Here is a 21,556-nt window from a genome sequence, read left to right as displayed (position 1 = left end):
ACGCGTGTACGTATCGTCGTGCGGATTATTATCGCGATTATTATTAACGCTGTTAGTAGAGAGAACACGAGGGTGCAACGCGATCGAGGGAGAAAGAGGTAGGAGAGAGCGACGGCGAGAAACCTCTCTCTTGCTCGAGCGTGCTCGAGGACCACGTCTTCGTGACAGGCGGGCGGTCGGGCGGGAGGGGCGGGGGATAAACGTTACATCATGCGTCTCATTAATCTTTAATTAGATAATTAATTCACTATTTACGAAAAGTCATAATAAAAAGTAGTACTCTATGTATATTCGGTATTTCAATAATAATGTCGTAATAATAATTATCGTTATCCCAGTAGCTTTTTTGTCTGCAGTTATCGTCTAAGTCGGATAATCAATTAACTTCACTCATTCATTCATAGTGTTCATCTTCATCATCGCGTGCGCGCGAGTATCTGTCACGCCCGCGATCTCTCTCTCTCTCTATATATATATGTATATTCTTTCTCTCTCTCTCTCTCGCTCTCTCTTTCTCTCGAGTACGCTCGATAAATATATAAAAAAACAGAAAAAAAGGATCATGTCATATACATATATGTATAACGTTGCGTATATCATATGCCTCTTTCTCTTGCACACTCGTTCGTTTGTTCGTTCGTACGCACTCGCACGCTCGCTCTCTTACAATAGTAAATCTTGTTACGAATGCCACGCGCACCATCGCGCCCCTTTCGCGGCATCGCGTGTCCGTGATGTTCGAGCAGCCGTTCGAAAAAGAAGGGAACAACACCTCCACGATGTCGCCGGTTGCCAAGCACCATTGGTTGGTATATTGTCGATCGATCGCGTGGCCGACCTTCGCAGCCTCCACCTCCTTGTTCACCCCTGCTCACTTCCGGGATCGCAGAGGCGACCATGGCGATGACGACTTCGAGCGTCGTCGTTGAGGGGGGAAAAATTGAAACAATTCGTGATCGCGTTTTTTCTATGATTGATCCGCGGGTCTCTTCTTCCTCTTTTCTTCTGATTTCTCGACGACGATCGAGCGATAATCGAGCGGGCATGAGCGTTGGCGCGCGTTGCGTTCGAACGTCCACAAGTCCTTAAAGAATCTCGCTACCACCACAAAGGTACACCACTTTCAGATTTACAACACTGCCCTAGAAACACAGCCATACTAAGCCAAATACTTTTGGGTTTCTTTTCTTTTGTCGTTTACGTCTCTCGTTTGCCAGTAGAATCGCTTGTTCGGATCTACGATCGCGTTTATCGCGAGTTGCCGTTGTGATTTCCGTCCGTCTCTCCCTCTTCCTAACGCAGTTTTCATTCGTTTCTCGCTACTGGATAATTAAAGGCAGATAAAGAAAAGAGAAGTAAAAAAGAAATAAAAAAAGAAAACCGCGTTTATGGGATGCCTCCACGATCCTGTTCGATCTTCTTCGAGGATTCTAGCTAGCAGTCCGAGCAGCGCGTCAACTAGGCGTATTATCAATTTGCGAGGGAAAGATGGGTGGAAAAATCGGTGTTTCGCGGGAAAAACGGAAGAAGTAACGCGCGTTCTTCCTCTTCGTGAAGCAATTTAAGAGAAGGAATGTACGTGTCTCTCTGGGGCATCTCGAATTTTTGTATCGGCTCATCGAGATTTCGCGCGCTCGAAGAACAGAACTTGGATCGCGGATGATTGTAACGTGCGATCTCCCTCGAATCAGTAGAAGTCAGTAGAAGCGTCGCGACGCTGACCATCCCTCTGAAGCATCCGATCGCGCGCCTATCAATTTACCCGAAGATTTGGTCCACTCGATCAAGGCCGACCGCTGACCTTAATCGAGCTCTGCCGTCCGATTATCGCAATTTTGTCCTTCTTTCTTTCTTTTCTTTGACATCCGATTGATCTCTGCGATGATGATTCAACGAGAAACGTGACGGAAAAGAGCGCGTGCTGCTGAGAGTTCAAACGAGAATTCGTAGCGCATCGTTGTCTATCACACGATGTAATGTAAAGTGTAACATACGCGTGTACATTCGTTAAAATGTGCGTGTGTGTGTGTGTGTGTAGATGTAGGTGTGGTATGTGTGTGTGTATTGTTTGTAGCTAGATTACACCATTGAAGATGTGACGTTTCTTTTATTCATGATCCTCGCTTGAAGATGCGGTAGCACTCGTATTTCGAAAATCGGAAGCGCAATCGTCTTTCACGATACGATACGTTTTCTCTCTCTCTCTCTCTCACTCTCGCTTTCTTTCTCTCTCTCTTATCACGTCGCTTACATACTCTGCACGCTAGTACACAATTCACATGGTTCCAATCTTTCCTTCCTCTTCCGCGATTACCGCAGTTAATTCTTTAGTCGTTACTGTCGTTACTTAATTTTATACACGATAGCTACATCATCATACAAAGTTACGCACTTCAAAAATATCCGACGCCACGGATCTTTTGAAACACAACATGCTCACGCATTCCACGTTATCGCTAGATCATCTTAAATAGGTGGCGAAGAAGATGGGGGGACAGGAACGGCGGGATGGATAGGCGGATAGGTGAACGGACGGGGATAGGAGAAAATTACACAGAGCTTTTACTATGATACAACACTGGCATAATCACGTAATGTGGTACGGTGTGTATTTTTGTACGCGGGCCAACTTGCTAACCCGTGTGTAGTAATAACGCGTGTGAATTTCTCGTTTTGCAAATATTACAATATATCTATGTATGAATTGATCGTAGCAATAGAATAATAATATAATAATATATTATAATATTAATAATTATCCGATAGTGGGCAGAGATAAATCAATAATCGTCATCATTATTATATAATAATAATAATAATAATATAATAATATAATATAATAATAATAATAATAATAATATAGTATTTACAAAGTCGGATTTTTCTTTTCGCGCGAGGGCCCAGTATCGAATACGCATTCTCATAACTACATTTTGATTGAACTGTACACACGTTGTGGACCCTCAAACTGGAAAGTTTCGTTCCTTTTTCGCGCTCCTTCTTTCCTCATCTCATTCTCAAAATCAACACGTTTTTTTTTTCCTTTTATATAAATCTTTCCGCGCACGTACTAGCGAGTCCGTTACGAATTTCTATTTTTTGGTTGAAGTGAATGTTAATAAAATTCATCGTGTGGACGCTCCACTCGGCAGGGTTGCGATTTTCACATGCTGCGGTCGCGTCCCATCATGCGGATTGCAGTTCGTCAAGCTATAAACGACTCAGCCAGCACTCGAATGTGGAGTCATTCGCGATAAATCTCATGACGTCTAAGATACAACCTACTCGGCGGCGGCGCTTAGGGAATATCCTTTCAATAACAAATCCTTTTCTTAAACGAACATATTGTTTAACATACAATTTTCACATGCTCGCTCCGTCTCACACATGCATACAGTGCTACTGGATTCTCCATACTCTATATCTTAATTTCATCTTTCATACAGTTTTTACCACATAATTCGCATCTTGATTACATGGTGTAAATTAATATATATATACTTTTTTATATATATATATATCGATATATAATCATTGCATATAATTATTATACTAATTACAAGCTAATAGTATTTGAACTATTAATTACTAATTATTGTTAAGTATACACAATATATTTGTACGATTTCACTCAGCCTGCCCGACCAGCAGCGAGGAAGGGTAGTGTTGTCGGAAGGAGGGGCAAAGGGGGCCTCTGGAGGGTACGGGGGAATACGTAACAGTTTCTCGGTAGTTTTACTTTAGATTCCTCTTCGTCATTCGATCCTTCCTCCTCCCTTTCTCGTTATCTTCAACCGAAGGACGAAATCACTTGTAATCTCGAGTCTATTTGAGCCAGGCCGAGTAACATTAAAAAAGCAGCACCAACATCACATTTCTGTTACTCTTCTCTCGGCATCTCACATATAGCGTGGAAAGTCGAAAGGAAACGCACACGCGCGAGCCGAATCGTTGCTCACAACGTGAGAGGTCATGAAATCGGGAAGTCCCCTCCGTCGGTCCCCAAGCGTGGCCCAATCGCTCAATGAGAAGTCGATGAAACATCACGCGTCGAACACTCTCTCTCTCTCTTTCTCTCTTTCGCATTCAGTCTCTATTCACAGGTGTATGTGTATGTGTCGCGCGAGCGCGCGCGCGTGAGAGAGCCTCGGAATTGAATTACCTAAGCGACCTCATCGTCCCGCGAACATATCCGCAATTTCTTTTCATGATCACGCGACACGGATGATCGCGGTCGTCCGAGTGCCGCCGTCGTTGCCGTCGTCGTCGTCATCGACATCTCTTCGGCAAACGTTTTCACTTACATAATCATCGAGCGATGTCGTAATCGTTCGTAACAGTCACTACAAGCCCTCGACGAATTTGGAGAGTTGGTCCTGCGGCGTCATTGGTGTCACCTCGTTGGCATCCGCGCCACCATTCGTGGGCGCTGGCGCCGGCGAGGGATGATGGGGCATAGCGGCGGGATGGCCGGTTGGTGCGCCGGCGCCGCCGCTCAGCTGCGAGAGCATCATTTCACTGGGACCGCCGCCGAGCTCATGAGCCGGTGAATGCGTGGGCGTGCCGTGGGGAGGATGATGATGCGGCGACGGCACCGGGCCCGATCGCGGCGATGGTACCGGTTGATTACGCGGCGACGGGACCGGTCGCGGCGACGGATTCGGCTGAGGAGAACGAATCGGTGGTGGCGAGCGGACCGATTGCATCAGCTGCTGCTGCACGGAGATCCCGGGAGGGCCCATGACGCCCTGCGGCGAGGGCACAGGTGGTGGTGTGGGTTTCAGACCCGGCTGACCGTAGCCTTGCTCGTTGAAACCGCCGTAACCTGGGACCAAATTGTTTAAGCCTGGGACTCGAGCCAAGAAGCCACGTACCTCGTTGCTCTCTAAGTAACTACGAGGAATCGTATGATTACCGAGAAGCGACGGTCGTATGGGTCGTTGTTGACCGTACGGAGGTGCCGGCGGTTGGGTGAACGGCTGCTGCTGCTGCTGCTGTTGTTGCTGCTGCTGTTGTTGCTGCTGCTGTTGTTGCTGCTGTTGTTGTTGCTGCTGCTGCTGCTGCTGTTGGACCACCTGCCTCTGCTGCATTACCAACATTTGCTGCTTGTACCACTGCGGCTGCTGCTGCGGTTGCTGTTGTTGCGCCTGCTGCGTCAGCATCGCCTGTATCTGGAGTCTGCCTTGCTGCTGCTGCTGCTGCTGCTGCTGTGGTTGCTGTTGCTGCTGCTGAGGCTGCTGCTGTTGGGACATCATATGCTGCAAACTAGGTTGTTGTTGATGTTGAGGTTGATTAGGACCCAATGGACCGCCGACTCCTCCACCATGTTGACCAGGTTGTTGCTGATGGACAAGTGCCTTTTTATTAAAAAGATTATATGGTAATGAATTAAATCTCACCATTATATACTAAAAAATAATATTTCATAATTATTCATTTTAATGCATTAAAATATTTAAAAGATTATTTTATCAGAAAGAAAATTCGCTTACCCGTTGCTTGATAAAGGCGGCCATCAACGGCGGATTACTCTTGAGTATTTGAAGTATTTGATTCTGCTGTTCGGCCGACGTTGGGCTCTTGAGGGTCTGCATCAGCTGCTGTAAAGCGTGCTTGTTCATGCCCGCCTGCAGACCGACCTGACCGATCGGCCCGATGACGCCCTGTTGCCGCGGGATTTGTGCGCTCATGCCCATTCCTGGTTGAGCTTGATGCTGCTGTTGCTGTTGCACCAGTTGCGGCGTCTGTTGTCGCGCCAGACCGGGATTCTGCTGCATCACTGCGTTCGGCTGGTACCTACTACAGAGCAGAACATGTGCGAAGGTCAAGCTAACATGTCCTTTTTTGAATCAATTAATCGTGAGATCGATAAGTTTTTTTCTCAGTTCAACTCTCGCACTCGTGCAACGAGCTTGTACATGAGCGACATACCTCGTCGTCCACTGCTCCATCGGGATGAGATGAGCGCCGCCCGTATTCGGCATCTGAACTGGTAACGGTCGCTGCATTTGCGGCGGCGGCATCACACCGCCCGCTTGACCGCCCACGCCCACGCCCACGCCCACGCCTACACCAACCCCGGAACCTGGTGTCACCTTGCCGTAGCCAACGTGTGGTGCTTGCTGCCGCGCGGCTTCTTCCTGCACCTGTTTAACTACCTGTAGCACGTGGGCAGGTGGTGTTTGCGTACCAGGTTTCAATCCAATGCCAGGTTGATGCGGTGATGGTAAGTTTGACGTGCTGACACCAGGTTTCATCGTTACCCCCGTCGCCATTGCTACATTCGAGGTCTGCTGACCAGGCTGCATGGTGGCTACAGGCCCAGTCGGTCTCGTATTCATCACAGCCATTCGCCTCCTGCACGAGTAAACGAGAAATTTACAAAAAGTGCTCAAAGAGCTTCGTATACAACAAGAGAGATAGATAAATGGATGAATTTTTAATTTTAGAGTGCGTAAACATCTTAATAATTAAGTTGGATACAATAAATCGATACGTAAATCGATTTAAATTTTATTTTTATACCATTTTAATACCATTTAATAATTCACTAATGTAATTAAACAAATGCTTGTATCTCGATATCGTGTTTGATACGGAGATTAGATATTTTTATACCGACCTGAGTAGTTGTGCTTGTTGCAGTCGTTGCTGTAACTGTTGCTGTTTTATCTTGTGTTTGATGTTCGAACAGAATGGAACTAGACATTTGGTCTCTTGGCAGTGTTTCGCGTGATAGCAGCACAGTGCAATCAACTGCTTACATATCGGACATCCACCGTTCGTCTTTCTCTTGCAATTCTTCGTATGCATTACAACTCGCTTCATCTTCTGACAACTTGGCAGCCGGCAGTTAGCATCTCTGCACTGGCAAGCGTGCACCAGTGACTGTATGCATCTCTGTATCGACAGTTTGCGAGCTTCCTGTATTGCGAAAGCAAGAAAATAACGTATTAACATCACACATCAGATTTTTCAATTGCAGAATATTATAATATATTAATATACTAAATCTGTATGTTACCTGAGGATTTGTTTGTTTGGCATCAGCCGGAGATGATCCATCGTCCAGATCAAAGCCAAGTTTCTCCATGGGATGCGGATGACCATCTTTATCTTTACAACTTACGCATAAATCGAAATCCTGCGAAACGAAATCGAATTGTAGTAAACACGACGATACTTTGAAACACACCAGTAAACACATTTCCAACGCAATCGGATACATACGTCACAAACTGTACAATGGTATCTGGTCTCCACATGGCTCTTGCAGTTATTGCAAGTGTAAACGAATTTATCCTGGCCTTGATTGTGCAGCTCGTACAGCATGCACATAGAACTGAACTTCGCCCGTCTCAGAGATGAAAACTCGTAATGCCTCTCCCTCGCCATCGTGAGAAAAGCGTCACGACCGTCCATCAAATCGCAATGAATGACGGGATCGGGATCTTGGATCGGCTAAAGATTCACAGGCAAATTAATGACTCGCGTGCAACGAGTTTTCGGACCAGTAAAAAACGTATGAGACAAAAACTTACCGCTAAACTGGCTGCACTTTGAGCGCTGTGCAACCTGATGACGAAGAACACCTCCTTGTGCTTTCCCATCGTTGTAAAGATCTTCGTGGAGAGATCGTTGCCAGTTTGGGGCGTGTTCGATTTCTTGCTGTTCTTCCTCTGATTCGCTTTGGACTTGTTGGATTTCTTCGCTTTCTTCTGGCCCTTTTTCTTACCATCTGGTGTTTCCGAATCTTCGGAAAGCGAATACGTCTGCATGATGAAAAAAAACGTGTAGTAAAATAATGAAAAATGCGATAACGCGTGAAATGCGAGCGGAGTCATTTATGTTCCTCGACTTACCGCATTTGCTGCCGCAGCAGCTGCCTCCGCCGCGGCGGCGGCCTCTGCTGCTTCAGCTTGTTTCCGTTTCTCTTCTTCCTCTTGATCCAATTCCTTGATACTTTCTTCCAGTACGTTCGGCCAGTAATCACCCTCAAAATACGGCAAATCCGCTGCGGACGAAAGCCTGTCCTCCATGGCTTGCTTCAAGATGTCCTGCGCACAAAAGTCTCACTCGTAATGCTCTCCTTTGATGCGTGAGCAAAAAGGAATAAACGAAGGAGGAAGTGTCGTTCACAAATCCTATGTTCGTTGTCATAAAATGTCACAAGAACATTGACTTTACGCGAACGTTTAATGTAAGTCTCATTTGACCCCAATACGATAGCACGACACGTACCGGCAACACTAGAGACTGAAAGAAAAGAACTCGCAAAATGAATTCTTCTACTCACCTTGTAGTCGAGCACGATTCTCTCGACCATGCCCTTGTCTAGCATCTTCTTATACCATTCTTGCAATCTTTTAGGCTTTGGTATCTTTTGTTCTGCGGGATGGCAGTGGAAGATGTAGTCGTCCCCTTCGGAGGGTGGACACGCCCAAATATGGGCCATAGTGTATCTGCAAGTGTAATTACGGTTTTCAGATTTCTCAGAAATTTATTGTATATTAATTAGTAGATTGCAATAGTCATTAAGCTTGAATTATATTTAACTAACATAATTTTTCTATTTGTTTTATTCGAACTTACCCAAGTTGCTTCGCGTAGTCCAAGTATCCGAGAAGGATTTCGTGGTACACAGCCGTGCGAAACTGTTTAGGCCGGAAGAAATGTACGGAATCCAAGTACGCGATGTAGACCCTCCTGGTGTTCGGCGGCGTGCACTCGCTCCCGTATTCTTGCACGTGCATACCGAAAAAACAGACGTCCGTACCGTCGACTTCCTCGAACGCGAACAACGCTTTTGCGCGATAGGGAAACTCGCCAGGCATATCGCCGTTTTCGACAAATCTACTCCGCATGCCGGGTTTCACCTCGACTATCTTGTCGCTGGACGCGACTACCCGAATCGCGACTTCGCCAGCGCCCGCCTCCTTCTTCTTCAGGAAGTTGTTCACCCGGGTCTCGATGTACGTGCCGAGTTTCGTCACGGGCAACCGTTTCGCGTTAAATTTATTCTCCTTGCGCTTCTGTCCCTTCTTCTTTAAGCAATTATCACAGGTAAATCTGTTCAGGAATAAAAGTCTCTATGTGACACAAAATACTTCAAAGTTTTTCTAAAAGTAAGAAAACGCGATCAAATCATCCGACTACAAAAAAGCTTTATATTTTAAGTTCTTTGCAATTTTTCACGAAAATAATAGAAAAGGAGAAATTGAAGTTTACTTATTTATATCCCTTACCCTAATGGCCAAATTGCTTCCATGTGAAGCACGCAGATTTGGTGTACCCTCCTACCGCAGTCCGTGCAAGTTACAAACGGTTCCAATTCCAAGTGGTCGTTTTTCATCTCTTGGAACTGTTCCTTTTTGATGGCACTGCAAAGAAGAGAGATATTGTACAAATAATGTGAAAATCGAATCAAACATTAACGAAATATCTACATTAAGTCTCTTTTCACTCACGTTTGTGGTTGTGTCGGATCGTCTCCTAACGTCACTGTGTCACCAGGAATGTCGTTGAAACATTTTTGACAGAAGGTGTATCTGTCGGAAAGAAGACCAAGTCCCTTTAGATAGCTGTTATAGCATCGGTGCCATTTTATCACGTGAAGTCGATGTACGACGACCAATTTATTCGTTGTGTCCAAGTTTCAATTTTTGTCAATTGTTTGACAATTTTTTTCGTTTACAAGTGCGCACATACGATTTTTCGCAATTACACGTGCATGCAATGGTATCGCCAATTGTTTTGGTATCCGATTTCACTCGAAGGAAAGAGACCGTCGTTCATTTCGTTTTTGTATTTTTTGTGTTCAATTAGCATTTTCCAAGTATCGAGTTTTCGCAGTGGTGGAGTCGAAAAGAAGGAAAGGCGCAGGCAACACAAGAAGTAAGCGGCAAACAAGGATTTGTGTGCGCGATCCATGGGCGAAGATAACATATAAAGAAGAGAGAATAGTGCCAAAATTAATATCAACTTGTACGTCAGTAGTTTCTAAGTCCTAATTGCATATACCGAAGGGCTATGTAAAATTCAATGCATACGTGTAACTCATCAAAATCAGTAAGATTATAAAAAAATAATTTTTATCCTGTGCTTTGAAGGACGATATTTTGTACGATGAACAAGATACATATCCCTTAAATATATGCACAATTAATACGGAAGCCGCAACTGCATGAATTTACCATTAAAAAAAATGTATATTATATCCAGCTCATATGCATCTAATATAGTTTTTAAAACTGTAGGTCAGGTGACTGCCTTGCTTCCGCATGTTTGTCAAAAGCAAGTTAATTAACCTGCCAATTTAATCTAGCGTATTCGGCGACAGGACGCTTTCAAATTAAAAGTGTCCGTATTAAACGAACACGCAAAAATAGCGAGCTCTTCCCTAAGAGCGTACGAAATGTATAAAGCCACTACTTCGAATTTAACTACATACAAATGCGATTCTAAATTCTTTACACTAAGCATTAACGTATTGACATGCATACTGACCTATTCTGGTAGGAATAATATTTCGCATCTCTGGGTATCGTACAAAGCTGCTTGCCGTAGCAGCAGAGCACCTGTGGATTGAACGTGTACTTTCTGCCGCAGCAATATCCAAGGGCCTGCATCACCGGATCGATCTCTTGTTCGAACACTTCCGAGAGCTGCATTGAAAAACGGGAATACGTGAATGACACGTGACACATATGCAGATTTTTGTGTCATAAAAATTATATTTGAATAAAAAATTACCTTGGTGCAATATCTGTAAACCCGGGAAGTCTTGCGATTGTAGAGCCAAGCATTGTCGAACATCATCCACACGTCATCGACGTACTCCCAAGGATCACTGTACTTCTCTGTGTCCAGCTTCTTTTTAATGGTCGAAAGATCCATTGGCTTCTTCACGATAGTCGGATAATCCGGTATACCAAGCGCCTGTGGATCGACAGGCTGTCGAAACGGTATAGACTCTGGATCTTGCCGATATAACTTTTCCAACGTCGGCATCAAAGCCTGGCGCAGCTCGTCCGGCTTAAACAAGCACTTTTTCTTATCGGTGGACGTACCGCTTGGCTGTATCGGCTCCGGCACCATCGGTTTGATATCGGACACGGTCGTATCTTGTGACACGGGCGTCATGCTCTCCTCTTTGATACTGGTAGGCTCCTCTTTTATAGTCGCTTCATTCGAGCACTCCTCCATCGGCTCCGTCTTCGGTTCAGTCTTGATGGTAATATCGTTGCCCTTGCCGCCATCCATCCGATCCTCCGGCTCTTGCTTGATTTCCATCTTAATGTTCTCTTCCTTGATCGAGTCCAATTTACCCTTGCTGCTCTTCATCGGCGGACTCGGCGAGTTATCGCGATCCAGCGCCGCCGTGATCGCGGCCATCTGCGAGGACATGGACGTGTTGCGCGGTGCGTTTAACGCTGCACGTTCCTGCGAGGTCATGCCTTTACCGAGACTGGCGAGGCCGGCTGGGGACGGGGTTGTGCTCGGATGGGGCGGCGTTTGATTGGCAGATGACACTGTCTGATTTGGCGTCATCAGTGACGGTACGAGCGGTGTATTCGGCGTGGAAGTTGACTGCGGCCCGTTAGTTGTCCCGGCCGTCGTCGCGGGCCCACCTGTTGGGCTAGGTCCGCTGGACGCGGGCGGCGGTATGGTCTGCGGCGTGGACGTGGCGATGCCGTTATCGCTAGGCGTGGAGGCCGATAACGGTCGGGCAGGAAACTGTTGTTGACTCGGTGGCTGCTGCTGCTGTGCGCTCTGTTGTTGCATGCTGCTGAACGGCGACGGAGTCTGCGGAATTGACGTCGCCGGCGTGCTAACCTGACTCGGAGTGCTAGCCGGTTGCGGCGGTTGCTGACTCTGCTGCTGCTGTTGTTGCTGCGCCTGTTGTTGTTGCTGCTGCTGCTGTTGCGCCTGGACTTGGACTTGCGCCAATCTGACTTTCATGAGATCGGGAAACTGATGCTGATTCTGAAGCGGAGAGCTATTGGGCAAGCCGGAAGCCGTACCGTTGGACGTCGGGAATTGACTAGTTGTCGCGTTGTTAGATGCGGGAGTGGTCGTCAGGTTAGCTTGGGACATTTGTTGAGGTTGCCCGAACGGGCTCAGACCGGTATTTGGAACCATGTTAGTATTGGATGTGGATTGTCCGTTCGGACTAGGGCCTGGTGGACCAACCAGAATTCCTTGTTGCTGTTGTTGTATCTGCTGCTGAGCCTGAACTTGCTGCTGCTGCTGCTGCTGGGCTTGAACCTGTTGCTGCTGCTGTTGCGCCTGTTGTTGAGCTTGTTGCTGCTGAGGAAACTGCATTCTATTGTGTTGCTGCTGCTGTTGTGGGATAGGCATGGCGGGTATCGGTCCGAGTTGACCCACGTTCGGTGAATGACTTCGCAGGGAAGGTGGTATCGTTGCAATGGGTTTCGACGCACCTGGTATGACAGCCCCGACACTATGCGGTGCGCATGGCCTTAATCCGGGACCAGACGTACTCGCCGGTGGTGGTTGTTGTTGCTGCTGTTGTTGCGCTAACTGCTGTTGTTGTTCCTTCCGTTTTTGCCGTTTTTCATCTAATCGATCCCGCAATGTTTTAATATAGTAACGTCACGCAAGTAATAACATTTTGTTGTACTATATTAAAAATATGTATTGTTGTACTATATGAAAAAAAGAAAGTTAATTCCTAAAAACAAAGTTAACAACAGAAATAAATAAATTAAATTAACTAAGAACTTTTATAAATTTTTATAAATTTTAGAAATAAAGATTTAAATAAAACAATATTTTTTAATCAAAACACGTGAAAATTTACAAGATTTAATAAAACACTTAAAATCGGATATCTTAGAGATACGAAAAGAAAAAGAAAGACCGATATTTATACCCTACACTGATTAAACACTAAACGAGATCATGTCACTTACCAAGCTCCTTTTGAATCTTGTAGATCTTTTCCGCCAATAAATGATAATATTCAGATCGCGAGTTAGCCATTTCATACATATCACCCTCTACTTTCCTTGCGTACGCTACCAAATTGTGCATCCTTTTGTCGAGCATTGTTTGCGGGTCGGGAGTAGGGAATATTGCTTGAACCCTGAGGACACAGACGGCAACGATCGCATTATCGTTCTCAAGAAGCAATTAATAATTTCGAACCGATATTATTATATGTAAAGAATTTTTCACTTACAATTTATGAACAAGATGGTTCCTGAGATCTGGAGTAACGGACAAATGCCACTCCTTTGTTCCTTGCACCGGCGCTGCTGTCACTTGACCCGCCTGTAGACTACCTGTAAGTTGCAAATTAGCTAATCTGGCATTCTCTCCACTTAGCGCGCCTGGTTGTCCAGACTCGCTTATCCCGAAGAGCGTTTGCATGCTGACGGCTGTCTGTTGTATGTTGCCAGCGGTCCCCGCCGTGGCTGATATGGGTCCAGTCGTTGGCGCCGTCTGATTCCCGGCCACGCCGACCGTACTAGGATCAGAATTTAAAGGAAGAGATACGTTCGGAGCGACTACTTGTTGTCCAGCACCAACAACTGCCTGTCCTGGCACAGCTAAAACACATACAACCCAGAATTCACTACTGAATGATGCTCAATTAAAAAGTATATTTACGCGAGAAACATATTTTTCATCGAGAACCAAGAAAAATTATATTTTCTTTTTAAAATATCCAATATAATTTATACGTGACAAGTGCGATTTATGCATTTATTTTAAAGAATCTTACTCTGAGTTTGAGGTTGAGCTGCTCTAGCATTGCCCATTGCACCTGGGGGACCTGCCATGCCCGGTGTTGGCATCCTAACACTTCTGCCAACGCCTTGACCAGACAAAAGCCCAGATGTCGTCGTCGGACACACAATCCCTAAAGCATCGTAAGCTCTTCTCATCTCTGATGGACTTGGATTTTGTTGATTATTTGGTTGAATTGATTGAATTGCTGTAGGGGGAGCTATAAAGAAAAGAGAAATATGTAAGATTTAAAACATAAAATATAAAAGAAAAGCACGTAACAGATGTACAAATAAAATATTATTGCAATACACCATTACCATATTAAACATTATGATAATACACCGTATTACAAAATTATAATAAAATAAAATAGAGTAAAATAAAAATGATTACAATAAAACCGCTTCTTCCACTTTTTCCTCCAAATCTCCAGCTTTTTAAAAATACCTTGCGCGGAGCGCTGTTTGGAGTACGCTGTTTTTATCGGCAGGCAGACCGGGCAATCGTTTCGATTACAATGTTTCCAATGGCTAATGATCTGCCTCGACATGCTACAGTGTGGCACCGTACATGTCTTGCCGACTTGGCAGTTTGTCATGTGGTTCAGAACATTCCGCATTGTTTTGCAGTTCGGCAGGTTACACGGTCTCGTTTCGCCATTCGCCATGGTCTCACGGCGCTGACACCTATGCGCATGCAGTAGTAATTCCAACTGTTGCTGAATAAGCCTACATTTCTCTGGGTCAGGAGTAGATTTTGTAGCACCTGTGTTATAACATATGACATATGTGATTGCTTATGTTAGATTAAAATATCACGTTACATTAAAACGGTATGACATGAGCAAAATTCAATTTTGAACATTGAAAGGAAAATACACTTAATAGCAAATGAAGATAATCGCACGAGCGACACGATTTGCAACGGAGTAAGACGAAGGAACGTGAAACTTACCAGTCGGAACTACAGTGCCAGCCATCTGGCCCTGAGTAGGTTGCTGCGGACCTGGCTGCCCTCCGGTCGGTGCTCCCGTCTGAGGTTGTGCGGGACCTGGCGCGGGTGGTTGTGGCTGTTGTGCCTGTACCGTTCCACCTTCCTGAGCACCAACAACGTTCGTAGTACCGATCGGGCCAGCAGTTCCAGTGAACCTGTTAGCGGCTGCTGCCGCCGCTGCCGCTTGCATGGCCGACATATTCGTTCCGACACCCTTCTGTTGCGGCTTGACGCCTAGATAATGATCAGCAAGTACAATTTGATTACAATTCAACAGTTATTATATAGAATAAGGATAGAATATGTAAAAGAATATAAAAATAGCGTATAAAGACATAAAGAATGCAAATTTACATATACATGTATGTTATTATTGCTTGAATATATACATACCGTAACCATAAGGAGTCGATGCACCTATCTGCCCCATGTTCGGCATATTTGCCATGTTAGGTGGAGCTTGCATCCTAGGGCCCCCTTGACCGGGGCCAACCATGCCAACTTGATGCACTTGATGAGGACTCTGTCCTCTCGCCGGGCCGACCATGTGCGTCTGCTGTTGCTGCTGCATCGCCACCGTTCTCGTATTCATCATCCCGGGACCGTTTTGCATCTGCGTGACACCATGGGGTCCGCTAGGATGGTGTATCGCTTGAGTATTGGGCCCCATCATGGTTACCTTGAAAATGTCGTCAGTTAGATATTCGGCTGTTCGTCCTTGAAAAAATTTATCGTCTTGCAATAATGTTAGAAGTGAACGTACTGTATTTAAAGGTTGTTTGTTCAGACTGTTAGTCACTATTAAGCTTCCTCCGGCCATCCCGCCCATATTGTTGTTCCCGCTAGCAGTACTAGTCATCACTAAACCAGAACTCATGCCACCCGGCATGGACATCGCGGGGTTACTTCCGGCCATACTCATGGACGACTGCATTCCTCCCATCGAGTTCGCGATAGACATTTGATTGTTCGCCAATGAACTGGCTATGCTACTGGGCAGATTACCGAGACTCACGACCATCTGCGGATCGACTACTCCCTTGGAGACGGAAACGTTTGGTGGTGACTGCATGTTTGGACTCTTACTGCCTAACGTGCCGGCAGCCATTACCAAGGAATTCGCCACTAAATTCTTGTTGCCCTGCGTTTAATAATTACTCACTTGAAGCACAAACGCACAACGCACATCGTTCGAACGATAAAATCGAACAGGGATCTAATTACGTACCTGCTGCTGAATGAGATGATGAGAGAGTTGTTGTTGCTGCTGGACATGTTGCCGAAGCTCTGTGTCGAGAGCACCATTCTGTTGCCCTGGACCGGGGCCAGTTGCCGGCGGTTTGGTGCTCTCGGTCGCAGAACCCCAAGAGCCAGACGACAGCAAATCATCGGGAAGATCATTCTCAAGATCAAACATATCTGTGTTCGTAATGTAATCTGAGAATAAACGAGAAAGATGTTAGAGAACACGGAAACGTTTCCTATGCTCCTATGTGAGCATATCACAATGATAAATACTGGCCATCAGGAAAGTATCGCTCTTGATTATGATTATGTGAACAAAATAGAATATATTTATATTCGTAATGGCCTCTGTACTTAACTGTTTTCTACTAGCTTTCTATTAAAATGATTATTTTGTGACACGTGAGTTTAATCAACTTTGCTCTTAGTTGTATTTTCCGAGATAACCAGTTTTCACGTTTCAAATGATTATGATATTAATTATATGATGATTATAACATTATAATATGGTAAGTACCATAGATACCAAGAAATTATTAGTCATTTTACAAGGGTAAGATATATTTTAGCACCGTCACCACATAGCTTTTAGCAGAATATCAATATTCTCAATATTACAGATATATTGTATCATCATATGCACATAATATATTGTATCCCTACGTACAACTGCATGTAAACATACACATTCTTACATATATGCATGCATGCATGTATATAGGGACACGTATAGGCAAAAAAAAGCAATCTATCTTCTATCTATAATACAAGGAATATTACTATCAAGGTTCTTTTAAAAACTGTTCTTGTAATATCTTGACAACTAAGATTCTCGAAACTTACTTATCTATCCACGACTGACCATACATTGACGGAGAAAAAAGGGTGTACATATAATTATGTACATATATATAATATAGGAGAATATAAATGCAGGAAGATTCTATGTGTGTGTATGTATATATATTTATATATTTATATGTATATACATACATGCATATGTAAGTGTATATGCATGCATGTATAAAACAGGAATATAAAAGATAAAAAAACGTGGGTGAAACAAACATGAAAAATAAGACATGAGACATACACTGCATGAGCATAAAACGTAAAAGGAGCCTTATTTCTACAGCAGAATGAAAATTTTCGGCACAATGATTTTTCGTGCTAAACTACAACAAGCAGCCGGCGAAGCTGTCGATGGCAAACTTCATAGAAGAGAGTCATGCGAAGAAATCAGTCACTCTAAAAAATATCTGTTCAAGCAAATAATACTCTTGACGCGTTCTGTTCAGAGCAGAACGTCACTTTTCTTCGTCCTAGAATTAATAAAAGTAAAAGTTTCACGAGACTCCCGCGGAGGATCGATTTGTGCACGCAGTTTTTCATTCTATTCACACACACATATATTCTGCTATAAATACCTATATTGGAATTTTCATTGATACGAACGTCGATCCCCCACTTACTCGACTATCTATCACCTGTGTTGCACCGTTAAACCTTTTCTTATGCTTTTTTTTACAGTACAGGTACAGTACGCATGCTTGATTTCGTCCTCGCAGATTCTGCGAGCCCACGGAGCTCTGCGTGTGTGTCGCATGTCTATGTTGCGTTTGATCTACATGAATGTCTCACGTGAATGTTTCACAGCGAATTAGTTAGAGAAGAATTAGGGGAGAACTGGCTTATTCGAGTCTTATGTACCTCTTTAGCAACACCAATCCGATTTTTCTCCATTGCTATGTAAAGTGAATCAGTCCGTGTATTCAAAGTAAGATAACACTTTACGGTATCCGTATTGCCGCTCTATACGTTCTGCCGATATTCTCAAAGATAAATTACCATGACATCCATTTCTTTCACTTTTTCTTTCCTAAATATCGACATAATAGGCTAAAGTTACTGAAGTGACAAAATGACTAAATGCCAAAAACTATGTGAACAACTCGCTCTTTCAGTGGGTCGCGTGACTCGGAGAGAATCTGTATCGATTTTGTCATTAAAAAATAAAATCAGAGACTGAGACGAGTAACTTTACAAGTGTATGATACTGATACTATGAGATGACCGGACGAGCAAACGAATCGTTACAGTGCTGGGCTTAACGTTTGAGAAATTCGAGCTCTTCGCTTTTGATCTGATAATGATATTTACTTCGTTTCTGGACGGTATGGTTGTTCCAATGTTGCTGCAGCTGATGCTGTTGCAGATGTAGCTGCTGCGGCGGACCCTGCATTTGTTGCATGTTACCACTGCCACCTCCCCCGTAGTTCGTATAAGCATGGTGCATCATTAAAGGCGCCATACCCACTACGTATATATCACAGTCGTTTTTTTAATACAGAATGAAGGAGAACTATGTTTAGGTTTTGGCTTTTTACTTCCGGATCTGCGGCGGCGTTCTAAGTGGTAGAAACAGTTTGGCAAGCAGTTCTTTTTTTTTCTTTTCACCGTAAAACGTTAACAATATCAATCTACGTTCTCGCGTCTAGGTATTTTATGTAATTTAATCGACAAACACGGAAAGTCACGGCAACTGTTCCTGCAACTTGCGTTTCTGCGACTTAGTACCCACGCTGTAAGCGTTTCTGGAGGTTTACGTATCACACATCCGTGTAAAATGTAATCGTAGTCGATACAATACAGCGTTATGTGCATTATTCTCAAGATTGGAAACTGTGTTATAAAGAGACGATTAAGATGTTGGTCCGAAGGGGAGAATAAAAATAGTAAAGAGATCTATTAGCGCAAATTGTTTCATGCCAGCAAAATGTAATCTTTAACATTAAAGTGTCATGCGTCCATCATGCACTACTTATGGGATATCACAACTATGTCTAAGTCTAAGTTTGGGAGGAATGTACAGAATCTGCATATCGATATGCTACTGAAATTCAAGACAGGAGGGAACGAGATGGATGTGCGACAGAGAACAAGTGTATAAATAACACATATATCTCCTGATGCGAGTATTCACATCTAACATAGGCCGGCGTGATCTCCGAACGGAATTCGATCGGGCGATCCATCGCGTCGAGCGAGACTACTATCCGTCACGTATTCCCGACGGATCCACGTGACAAATTCACCCTTTCCCGAGGAAGAGGGATGCCAGCGACACTGATGGAGGATCACTTCGGCCATTTGACTCGTGACGTCCGGCCGACGCGACGCGCGGACGCGCGCACGCCGCGGGGGTCGAGCGAGGAGCGCGCGAAGACGCCCCGGTGACGGACGGACGGACGCGCACGCGGCCGTCGTCGGCGCGGCGCGCGCGGCTGATCGCGTAATCTCGCTCAGAGATCGCGTCCGAGGACGCGAGGGCCGCGAGTCGTTGAGCGCGGCGGCGACACTGGCCGCTATCGCCGGGTGCACGAGCCCACCAGGCAAAATCTGGGGAAAATCCCGCGGGCCGCGCGCCGCCGGTCTCGTCGCACACGGGCTCGCTACCTGCGAAAAAATCTCCGCGCTGTGTACACGCGAGGGAAACGTACGCGCCTCGCGCGACGCGACGTAAACCTCCCCCCTACCCCGCCATGCCGTTCCATCCTCCCTCTCTCCCCCGTCCCTTCCATCTCTGGCCGCGTAAGGTTATTCCTGCGATTTTCATTAAAACAGCGGGTATTGGCGGGAACGAATCGGGATGGAAAGATCGGGGGGGAAGGAACCGAAGATGAGATCGCGCGAGATTTCTCGATGCGGGTTCTCTCTCGCGGGTACGCGTACGTTCGTTCGCCGCTGCTGTCTTACCCGTCGAATCCGAAGGCCCTGGATACGGATCGAGCTTCGGCCGCTTGTTCGGCGGTGGGCCGTCCACCAGGTGGTCGGCCATGGCTCCTCCGCGCTGTTATCTTCCTCGCGTATACAACCTAACCTCTTCTTCTATCCCGCCGCTGCCCGTTGTCGAGCCCACGGGCTCACACCAGCGCGCGCGCGGGCGGGTGTGCAAGCACGTCGTCGTAGCGTCAAAGACGCGCGTGGAACAACTGGGCACTGCGCAGCGGGGGGAAACCTCGCTCGTTCTCACTAGAACACCACCGTCGCCACCGTTCTTGTCGTCGTTCGCTCCGCTAATGACGCCGCTGATACCACTGCTACTGCTACTGCCGCTGGCGGTGCCGTTGCCGTTGCCGCCACCGCTGCTGCTGGTGCTGGTGCTGCTGCTGCTACCACTGTCGCCGTTGCTGTTTTCGTTGCCTCTACCGTGATCAACGATGGCACCAGTGCAACCTCCGTACCGCCGGCGAGACCGCCGCGCAACAAACTCACCGCGCCGTACTCGCGGGCATAACGACAATAACAACGCGAACCGTGGCGCGTGAAGCGTCCCCGTGGAGCATACCGTGGTACACGGTCAACCATTGGGCATCGTCGAGGTTGGAGTACGTCGAACTCCGAATCTCTTCTCGCTCGTTTACTTTACTCACGCACTCACTCGATCAGTCACGCGCGCACGGACGGACGGACGGGACACGCGGCGACGGCGACGACGACGACGGTGACGGCAAGGACGATTAATTGTCTGCTCTGCTCTCCTCTGTCTTTCTCGTTTTTGATATCTATCTCTCTCCCTCCCTCTCGCTCACTCACTCTCCGGCGAACGACGGAACGACGGATCGCCGCGCCGCGTCGCCGGCGGGACGACAGATCGACGCGTCAAAAACGAAAATACGATAACGTCTACGGCGGCAACGAACACCGGAGACGACTCCGCGTGTCGCGCGGAAGATCGCCGAGAGATGAATGAGCGCGCGACGCGCGACAACTCCACTCCGCTCTGTTACCGCTCCTCTCGATTCGATTCGATTCGACTCGCGTTTGCGACTACGCTCCCGACGCACGCCGAATCTCGATCTCGACTCGCGCCCGATCCCTCTCTCTCCTTTTAACACTCACGATTTTGTCCTGCCGCAATCTCGGCGGCCGAGCACACGATCCGCTTACGTACGCTCGCGGTATGCGTGTTACCGCACGACGACTCGTCAAACGACTGGCTGCGCGCACGGCGCTAGCTCGCGGCGATGATGTCGCTCCCGAGGCCCCCTGGCACCATCTTCCTCTCCTCTTCTCTCTCGTCTCGGCACACTGCGACACACAGGGCGCGCAAACGATCAGCGGGAATCAACCTCTATCCCCGTGCATTCGCACGCGATTCAAGGACGCTAACGAGCGAACACGACCGCGCGTACAGGGTACAGGGGCGGCCACCGCGCCCGCCACAGAAATTCACTCGAGAAAAGCGACCGCCGAGGTGTCCGCACCGCACGAGTATCGGCTAACGTAAAATGGCGGCCGCTGTTGACGAGAAGTTTTTCTACGCTTGTCAGAATATGTCCGACTGACTCGGCGACAGTGGCCGTGACCATACATCGCGGCCGCTTATTGGCCCCGCCGGTCATGTGACCGCTCGAACCCTCGCGATTGGACGAGCGCCGTGAGGACACGAACGCTACGGCTACGTTCACGCCGTCCACTCGAGAGCTTACGAAGCGAACCGCTCATTTCCGTGGCGCCGTTCACGATCGTCGCCGATCATGGTTCATTATCGACTTTG

The 21,556-nt window shown here is 46.4% G+C and overlaps 1 protein-coding gene across 6 annotated transcripts; it reads right to left on the bottom strand.

Moving 5' to 3' along the window:
- Window positions 1–211: 211 nt before the first annotated feature.
- LOC105284194 (CREB-binding protein) lies at window positions 212–19,887 on the bottom strand. 6 transcript variants are annotated; one of them, XM_011347528.3, is made up of 25 exons: window positions 19,753–19,883; window positions 18,157–18,312; window positions 15,980–16,188; window positions 15,515–15,892; window positions 15,145–15,430; window positions 14,713–14,985; window positions 14,206–14,523; window positions 13,751–13,975; window positions 13,205–13,574; window positions 12,936–13,108; window positions 10,753–12,581; window positions 10,507–10,664; window positions 9,468–9,581; window positions 9,246–9,380; window positions 8,593–9,069; window positions 8,297–8,462; window positions 7,863–8,057; window positions 7,542–7,772; window positions 7,231–7,461; window positions 7,025–7,144; window positions 6,623–6,924; window positions 5,932–6,357; window positions 5,493–5,799; window positions 4,916–5,357; window positions 212–4,825 (listed from the first exon to the last, which is right to left on the bottom strand). In XM_011347528.3, the coding sequence occupies exons 1-25, from the start codon at window positions 19,832–19,834 to the stop codon at window positions 4,344–4,346; spliced, it is 8,085 nt and encodes a 2,694-aa protein (XP_011345830.2). In that variant the 5' UTR covers window positions 19,835–19,883; the 3' UTR covers window positions 212–4,343. The 6 variants fall into 6 exon arrangements, with proteins under 6 accessions (XP_011345830.2, XP_011345826.2, XP_011345827.2 ...); XM_026974126.1 differs by having other exon boundaries at window positions 4,344–4,825; window positions 9,468–9,548; window positions 19,753–19,834; XM_011347524.3 differs by having other exon boundaries at window positions 212–5,357.
- Between the last annotated feature and the right edge of the window lie 1,669 nt (window positions 19,888–21,556).

This window comes from Ooceraea biroi, chromosome 12, assembly GCF_003672135.1.
Source record: "Ooceraea biroi isolate clonal line C1 chromosome 12, Obir_v5.4, whole genome shotgun sequence".
Taxonomy (NCBI): Eukaryota; Metazoa; Arthropoda; class Insecta; order Hymenoptera; family Formicidae; genus Ooceraea; species Ooceraea biroi.
This window is presented reverse-complemented; position numbering and strand designations above follow the sequence as displayed.

What these genes read in the sequence shown, in the direction of transcription:
- LOC105284194 (XM_011347524.3), bottom strand. Translation starts at nt 19,834, where the DNA reads ATGGCCGACCACCTGGTGGACGGCCCACCGCCGAACAAGCGGCCGAAG. An exon ending in AACCATCTTGTTCATAAATT is followed by an intron (nt 13,109 to 13,204) that starts GTAAGTGAAAAA and finishes CTGTGTCCTCAG; the next exon opens with GGTTCAAGCAATATTCCCTA. An exon ending in CAACAAGCACAACTACTCAG is followed by an intron (nt 6,358 to 6,622) that starts GTCGGTATAAAA and finishes TTACTCGTGCAG; the next exon opens with GAGGCGAATGGCTGTGATGA.